This window comes from Protobothrops mucrosquamatus, unplaced genomic scaffold, assembly GCF_001527695.2.
Source record: "Protobothrops mucrosquamatus isolate PMUCROS unplaced genomic scaffold, P.Mucros_1.0 scaffold140, whole genome shotgun sequence".
Taxonomy (NCBI): domain Eukaryota; kingdom Metazoa; phylum Chordata; class Lepidosauria; order Squamata; family Viperidae; genus Protobothrops; species Protobothrops mucrosquamatus.
This window is the reverse complement of record NW_015386506.1, coordinates 256,915-265,998: the sequence shown is the minus strand read 5'-3', so window position 1 is coordinate 265,998 and position 9,084 is coordinate 256,915. Positions and strand designations below refer to the sequence as shown.

Genomic DNA, 9,084 nt, shown 5'->3' with positions numbered 1-9,084 from the left:
ATAAGTCACTTTTTTGAGTGCTGTTATAAACTTTGCATGTTCACCAAAGGAACTGTTGTAAGTCGAGGGCTACTTGTATAGACTGGAATCAAGGAGAGTCTCTAAGTTTGAACTTGGTTGCTTGGAAGGAATGTTGCATCGTCCAGATCAGGCCACCTTCCTAATTCCAAGACTTGAGAAGCACCCACCTGTGATATTTACTTTATGGGATTCAGCTTCAGAGTTTTTGTTCTTCTCCATTTCCTTATTGCACGGGTGTCAAACTCGATTGCGTCGCGTGACGCATCATGACGTTTTTTGCCTTTGCGAAGCTGGGGTGGGCATAGCCTGCACATGACGCATAGCCTGCACATGACGCATCCGGCTTGTGGACCACCAGTTTGACACCCCTGCCTTATTGTTTCCAAACATCAGCACTAATTCTTCTGAAATGCTTGAAATTTCATAGACAAGTTGAGAATAAACCATACTGCCAGAAATTAGTCTATTATATTTCCACATTTCTTCTTCATAGGTTCTGTCAGTGCACAGTGTGATAACCATGGCCGGTGTCACTGCAAACCTGGTGTGACAGGTGATAAATGTGACCGATGCCAGCATAATTTCCATTCCTTCTCTGAGGCTGGCTGCATAGCTGTTGGGCAAATACAGTAAGTACCTTCAGGTTTATGGAACTGTCAATCACGAATAATTATGTCTTTGTGGAAATTCAGATTTGCTTTAATAAGGCAACAAAAACAAATCTGGTTGCTGTTCTGTGCTTTTACATAAAGAAGCACTGAATCATAGCTTTCCCATTCCATTTGCTAAAAATGCTATAGACTGTATAAGGGAAACTGAATTTTTTCAATTTTGCTGGTCCTAGTGAGAATATATATTTGAATTTCTCCATTTTAAAAAAATCTCTTTAGGCCTACTGCATGTAGATTGCAGTAGTCCAGAAAACCACTAGTTGGCAGAGAGGTTTTCACTATTTCTTTACTACCCTCTTGTGGTGACTCAGATTTTGCAGCCCACATATAGTAGGCCTAAGCTTACTTATGCATTGGAAAACATGTGAGAACCAGAGGATACTGTCTTCTTTGTGCGGATACATTTTTTTCAGCAGGGACCCAGCAGTGGAGAAACAATTTGACAGTCTGTGTTTTATGGATGGTTGATATTATTAGGAATGCTGAAAGAATTTGATCTTTCTGTACTCAGTGGTGAACTGAACTGACCTCCTTTGCTGATGGGAGGATCAGAACATCTAGTCCGTATGATTTTTCAGTATGAATGTTGCAATGGAATATTTGGCTCAACAACCATAATGCATTAAATATGCATATTTTGAGGGAAACTGCATTTAAAAGCAAGCATTTAAATTCTATATATTCTATGTATAGAATGAACTAAAAAATGAAAGAACATTTGAAAAAATGATGCAAAAGAAAATAATTCCATTTGCTCCTAGGTCTGGCCTAAAGACTACAAGTATACTATTTAGAAAGTGGTATATTCTCATCTTTCCATTCATGTCATAACAAGAGCAGTTCGATACAAACATTTTTACCCAGCCAGTGACATATATGTCACTCTCACTTTATATGATATTGTCTCCAACCCAGTGTTTCTCAACCTTGGTAACTTTTAAGATGTGTGGACTTCAAATCCCAGAATTCCCCAGCCAATAAGGCTAGCTGGGGAATTCTGGGAATTGAAACCCAGATATCTAAAAATTGCTAAAATTGAGAAATACTGCTCCAATTTATCACTCTAGTATGATTTTATTCAATACACGCTATGTTTTTTTCCCCTCTGTCTGCTTATAATTCATTGAGAAGATCAAAGCTTTTATCTACTGCCATGTAAAATGGGTTTACATTTGTTGCATTTAATATCTATCTAGGGATAGACTCTATCAAATAAATATGTGGATAGTGGTTGGGAAGTATCATCTCTTTGAATATTAAGGAGAATGGACACTTTTTTTAAAAAAAAAATCAAGGTATCCAGGGCAACCAAGGCCTACACTTGAATTAGCTCTCCAAGAAAAACAGGATTCATGATTTAAAAACTCATGTTTTTAATGGAGGCTCACACATGGAACAATGGCACATTGCTAACTTTTTCAACTTTCTTACTGTCCATGACTGTAAGTAGGTTTTGGATTTTTTTAAAAAAACCCAATATATTATAGCACCAGAATCCATCACTGCAACACTACAGATCTTGAAAAACATGGCACACTTTAATTCTAATCATATAATTTGAACAGCAATTATGTTTTAGAAAAATACCATCATTAATACAATACAAAAGGAGTTTCAGTACAGATCTATACTGTTCTGTTCATTTTTTTAATAGTTCCACTACTCTCTCTCATCAGCTAATAATGTGAATTTCCTGGTTTTTTTCTAGAAAAAAATGGATGTTAGGGATGAAAGAAAGTGATCAGTAGCATGCTCACACAATACATCTGCAAAGCTAGTAGGCTTAGTCTGTAATGGGCAGTCAACTGAAGAAAAGAAGTCCAATTGATATGACTCATTTTTTCACACTGTTTTGTTATTATTTTATTTTAAATTAAATAGTAGCAGAACAAAACATAATTATTATGCAAATACATACATTCTCCAGAAAAAAATGCATAAAAAGTGTTTTAAAACAATGAAAAAATAAAGTATATCACCATAATTAACAATTACAATTCCATATGTAGTAATCTAATGTAAATATTATTCACAAACACTGTCTAATGGATGGACAATTATACAGTACTGAAGAATTTTCCACCTATTGTATGTTCAATAGTTTGAATTGAATTGACTAACTGGAGTCAGCCTTGTTTTATTCTGTTTCTTGTTTATAGAAAGGCTTGCAAATTCCCCAATTGAAAACAGAAGTTAGATTTAAAGGCGTGTTTTATTTTCTCAGGAACTCTCAGTGTAATTGTGATCCATCTGGAAGCACAGGGCAGTGCGTTTCTGGACGCTGTGTCTGCAAGACTGCAGTTGCAGGAGAGCGATGTGACAGGTGCGAGCATGTAGTTTCTATGGCTAAAAGGTTTTGCTTTGTTTTTTTGTGGGAAGGGGCATTTCTATGATTTCTCCCAAAAATGCATCAGAAAATCTATGCTTAGTGATTCCAATTCATCTTTCAATCAGATTTTAGTGAATGAGCCCACATAAATGTAACTGATGCATTACTAATCAAGATGATTGAATAGAGTGAATCAAAGGTCATTTCCTCCACAGCAATTCATAAAACCTGGAGTCATCCAACTATCATTGTACGAAAGCAGGGGTGTCAAACCGGCGACCCATCAGGTGCAGGCCACACCCACCCCGGCTCCGCAAAGGCAAAAAACATCGTAATACGTCACAATATGTCATGTGACACGATCGAATCTGACACCCGTGTACCAAAGGAACAGTAATGAGGGGCTCTATACTACTATAGTGATGGCTGCTTGATGCTAAGATGACATTCTAATTTAGAGTTTCTCTAATTTACTACTTAGTAACTTTATGATGTATGTACTTCAACTTCCAGCATGCTGGCTGGGGAATTCTGGGAGTTCAAGTCCATACCTCTTAAAGTTGCTAAAGTTGACAAACACTGCTCTAATCCTTAGAGTAGAAATAGCCAAAGTCAGTACATAAAGTAAGAAAGCTGGTGTGTCAAATTACAATTTTAGAGTCTGACAATTTCAGTTTCCTTGAGGAAAGATTTGTGGGTTTCAAGGTTTTTGCAAATATGCTTCTCTATAATGTCCAATTTAATAGAAGAGAACTTTGGGGTGCCCAGATATATTTTTGTTCACTGCAAAACATAGTATAAAACAACTGTGTCAAGTAATTAGAGAATAAATAAAAAGCAAAGCCCTGCCATTTCGGGGGGGGGGGGGAGGGAACAGGAACCTGCATCAAACAACAATGCAGAAAAAAGAATTGTAGAAAAAAAATCACATCTTTTCCCAGTTAATTATCATAGGTATCATCTACTTGGCCCAAATCTCAGATGATTAAATGAATAAATTCCTTCCACGGTGACCTGACCTTGATGACCACAGCTTTTTGAAAGACATTCCATTGATGCAATCCATCCTCCGTGTCCATTATCTTCCCCTTCTATTTTACCCAACTTTGCATCTGCCTTCATCCCATATCTAAAATGATTCTCTCCAGGGAATTGTCAGTCTTGATTTCATCCAGAACCAACTGATTGCTTGCTCTTTTCCAAATTCACAATTCAGAACTCTCTCCTTTCTCTCACCCCTTTCACAGCCTTACATAGAAATATCATTATCCTTCATTGTCCTGTCTAGGTTTGTTACTGCTGTCTCCTCTAGGATTAATCTCCTCTTGACTTCTCCACCCCATTATCTATCTCTATCTCTATTTTGAGCCCATGGGAACAGAACTGTCTACCTCCTTCACTTTTGCATCAGATCTGAATTCAGCAAGCATACTGGTTGGTCTCATTTTTTACTTTTTATTATTAAATGTAAATCCAGATTTTTTTTCTTTCCCCATTTTTATTTTTCTAATGAGCCTTCAAAGTCTTGTGTACTTCAACACCATAAGAAAATGGTGTCCTCGTTCTCAAACTGTTAGTGATTCAATCAGCAATTATGAATTCTAGCTGTCATCTCCACCATTCCTGTTAGTCTTACAATGGATTTGCTGTTAAACAGATAACAGATATGCGTATGTCTCACTCCAAAATAATTTCTTACAATACTTTTTTGTTCATTGCAAAGGCCTCAGAATGATCAAGTATTCTGGCAAACGCACTAGCCTTAATATATTCCATATTTTAGCACAAATGATTCAGTCAAAGGGGCTTTTCTGTAGTAAATAAAGCAAAAGTAAAAAATCTCCTTAAATGTTCTTGCTGTTTTATCCATCAACTGTTTGATCTCTTGCCCTTCTGCCTTTTTAAAGAGATACTTGAACATTTTGCATTTATCTTTCCATGTATGGCTCAACTGTTCGTTGTACAATTGTAAGCAAAAGTTTGCTTGCATGAGGAAGGAACTGATACTTTGCACATTCTCTTGCATCTACTTTCTTAGTATAATTATACCATTGTTTACACATTTCTCCGCTACAAAAATATTGTTCCTTATTTGCTGATAAGGGGTATTTAACACTTGCTTCTTCTCCTGCAGTTTTTAAATAATTCCATAAGTATATCATTCCAGGTGTTTTGATTTCTTTAATATCCTTGGACCCCTGTGATGAGCCTAAGTCAAGCATAACTGTATAGGCCAGGGGTAGGCAACCTTGGCTCTTTTATGACTCGTGGACTTCAACTCCCAGAATTCCTGAGCCGGCTGGCTCAGGAATTCTGGGAGTTGAAGTCCACGAGTCATAAAAGAGCCAAGGTTGCTTACCCCTGGTATAGGCTTACACTTCAGCATGCTTAGTCTCTGGCTTTTCTTTTCTGTAAAGGAGAAGGAGGGATCTCTATATAAAGTATCATGTTTGATCATGTGTAGGCCTTAGAAAGCTAGAATTGGTTGAAGCCCTATTTCAGAATTCACATAGTGGCATAATCACGTAGTCTAAACCTAACTTTTTACCAGAGCAGCAATCGTAGGACATTGCCTCTTGCATGTAAATCAGCTTTAAAGAATTCTTCTTTAAAAATTTTCTTTAAAATTCTGTACTATTTTAGCATCTTTTCAGGTAGCCGGTATCCAATGTGTATAACTGAGTTTTTTTAACAGAAGAAATCAAAAGTATCTGTCAGCCAAATGTTTATGTCTGTAATAAAATATGCAGTTAGGCTAAATTGCTTATCAGCCTAGAATCTTCCTCAGAAAGATCCAGGCCAAACCTAGGTTAGATTTCAAGTATATTCTGTCCTTTTTAGCCAGTTATTACAACTTTCTCCAAAACACATACAAGTGAAGGAGTCTCTTCTTGTTGCAAAGATTCACACCTCACACTCAAAGATCTTCTAGAGCAGAACAACACATATTCATTTCATGTTATCTGAGATCAAGAGTCTTTGAGTCTACCTGCCTGGGAATGTTTTGAATGAAGTATGAAAACAACCGAAGTGTTGTGATGTTCTGTTTGTTTTCTAGCAGCAACTAGTTAAATGTAAAATTCCACTTCACTTTTATGTCTAACAACTTTTAATTATTAATACCTTTTCCATACTTTGTGGTTTTATATTTGTTGACATGAACATGAAGTATTTATCATGTTTACAGCCTAGTATGTACTTAAATTATGGTCTGAAAATATACAAAATGCAGATACTGAACAGGGGGACAAAGTATCTGACTGTATCCTTAGATATAATTAATTTGGCTAGTTCAATTTCTGATGGATTGTGAAAAAGGGTTGATATTTGCAATGTGGGGCTCTGCTCTCTGGATGTATGAGTACACTGATATAGTTGATCTTGATCTAATATCAAAAGTTATGTTATTAATACACAAATTAAGTATGGGTTGGAATTTGTTTGCTATCCAGATGGCTCTGTACCTGAATTTTACTGTAAACAAAGATATGGCATGTAAAAAAAAAGAGGCACAAATCTTTCTCACTTGCATTGGGGTAAATGATAGCCATTCTACCATGAAATGATTATTTGACTAGAAACACACTGCTTCTTCGCAGTGATAGACTAGAATATCCAATGATGGCTAATCTCAAAATCCAGAAGGTTTTTTTTGTTTTATGGTTAGAGGTTTCTTAAAAGTAGATACTGATCTGGATATTTTCATATCACAACAGTTAAGCAGAGGAATTTAAAATGGAAATGTGTCAAAAATGCTTAAGAGAACCTTCGGTGTCTTGATTTTTTCTCTCACAGATGCAAGCAGGGCTATTATAACTTAAATGCAAGGAATCCAGAGGGCTGTTCTCCATGTTTTTGTTATGGACATTCAACTACATGTTCCAGTGGGAAAAATTATAGTGTGTATAAAATTACAACTACATTTCAACAAGGTAAAAAATTGCACTAAATACAGACCACAATTCAGTATATGACCAGATCAGATATTACTAGCATAGAGACTGGCTGACAACAATTGACCTTGGGAGGATGAATATCATACAGAGATCTGACTAGTCCAGGGGTAGGCAACCTTGGCTCTTTTATGACTCGTGGACTTCAACTCCCAGAATTCCTAAGCCAGCCATGCTGGCTCAGGAATTCTAGGAGTTGAAGTCCACGAGTCATAAAAGAGCCAAGATTGCCTACCCCTGGACTAGGCCCTTGCTGAGACATACTGTCTCTAATCCCCAACCCTGCGAATCAAGAAATTATCTTTCTATATTTTCATTTCCCCCAGCATACTTAGCATATCATTCCCTCCTGTTACTTATTTGCATTTTACTGAAGAGCTCTTTGAATTTTAAGTGAACTTTCAAGAGTCTCTGCATTTTCAGACATGCCAGACCAGAAGATTAAACAGGGTGTCACTTGGATTTCTTTAAAACAAAATATAAGGGCTTCTTACAGATATCAGTGAAGCAGCTATGGCTGGATTTTGGTAAAAAATCTAGGGAAATGCAGACTTGGGTTCCCAAACGACCAGTAGATACTGAGAACAAGAGTAAACAGGCCCAACATGTAACTGGAAATGCTCCGGTCACTTTAATGTTGCACGTTGCAGTATTTTCCCCTATTTATTAAACTCTCTTCAAGGGACAAGACAGAAAGTGATAGCTTGCTTTGGGCATACTAGCTTCATATCTCTAAAATGCTCCTGTGTTCTGAAGTAGCATATCTACAAGCAAGAGTCTATAAAGAGATGCCCAGGAATTTCCTTAATGCAGGAAGTAATTTTTTCAGCAAGGAACCATTCTAGGCAAAATCATATTCTTAGTACAGAAGTATCACAGGGCTAGAGACAGTACTGGCGAGGAGTGTTCCTCCTTTGCCTCCTTCAGGAAGACATTGTATTCAGGAAGTAAGTGTAAGGTTTTCCACTTAGCCTCACAATTGCCCCAGCATTACTCAGGAATTTAAAAGAGCCAAAGAAACTCCTGAGTCGAGGTTTCAGCAAGCAAACAACTTTTATTTTGATCAAAATAGAGTTGGGTGACCCTATCTCTCTTCGTGGCTGGTAGAGAGATGAAGGCAACAACCAGAAAAGATGTCTTCCACCTTGTATACCTTTCCAGAACAAAAAGATCAGGTCTTGGTACTAGGCATAAGATGGCACACAAAAATAATTCCTAGATGATGACTCATACACAGTAACCCAGGCTCCATCCGTAACTCCTTTCCCCCCTCCCCTTACCTTGCTCTTTTCATATAAGCAATCACCTATACCTAAAGCATAAAACATTTGCTTCTATATAACTAATTTCACAATCTAAAGCATCCACAAAGCTGCTTGCACATAAACAAAGATAAATATCACTACTAATATCAATATTACTAATATCAACCTTAAGCATGATAAAATCCCTTCATAAGTATAGTGGAAATGCATTAACCTCTGTTTCAATTACACACTATGGGTAAAGTTGTTTCTCTCCTGTCACATTTCCTGAAGCAGTAACTGTGGATTTCCAACTCCGTTCAGTAAGCTGTGCTTTTCCTGTACTTCAGGTGATGAAGGTTGGCAAGCTCAAGAAAATGGATCCCCATTACAGCTCCAATGGTCTCCACAGCACAAGGAAATCTCTGTGGCTTCTAGAAGGCAGGGTTCCAGCTATTTTGTAGCTCCAGGTGCATATTTCTACATATATCCCATTGTGGAGAGGAACACCTCTAAAGGACCATTCAGCAAAATATACCTTTACTTTTTCCCTATATAATCATATATTCCAGCTTGGATCCCATTTATAGTCACATGTGTTTTTCTGGCAATGGGGTGATCTATTATTTTAACAATGTACTGTAAGTAACATAGAGCATATGATAGTTTTCCCAAGGATGCTTCAACATGGTATTCTGTCATCCTTTAGCCAACATTCCTCATAGTCAGTGTGGCTACATGAAAAAAAGTGAAATTTCATATTTAGGAAGAATTATTTAAATTTAAATTTAATTCAGTTTGACCAGTTGGGCATTTCTAGTTTGAAAAGAAGTCTGCTCTTTCAGCAAGGAGCTATATAGGATGTA

General features: G+C 37.0%; 1 protein-coding gene across 1 annotated transcript in view; it reads left to right on the top strand.

The window, feature by feature from the left end:
• LAMC2 (laminin subunit gamma 2) overlaps positions 1 to 9,084 on the top strand; it is a 47,572-nt gene that overhangs the window by 15,553 nt on the left and 22,935 nt on the right. Inside the window, exons 3-6 of the mRNA XM_015813125.1 lie at positions 515 to 650; positions 2,917 to 3,015; positions 6,817 to 6,953; positions 8,569 to 8,688. Of these exons, the coding sequence (XP_015668611.1) occupies positions 515 to 650; positions 2,917 to 3,015; positions 6,817 to 6,953; positions 8,569 to 8,688 (492 nt within the window). The remainder of the gene's footprint in view (positions 1 to 514; positions 651 to 2,916; positions 3,016 to 6,816; positions 6,954 to 8,568; positions 8,689 to 9,084) is intronic.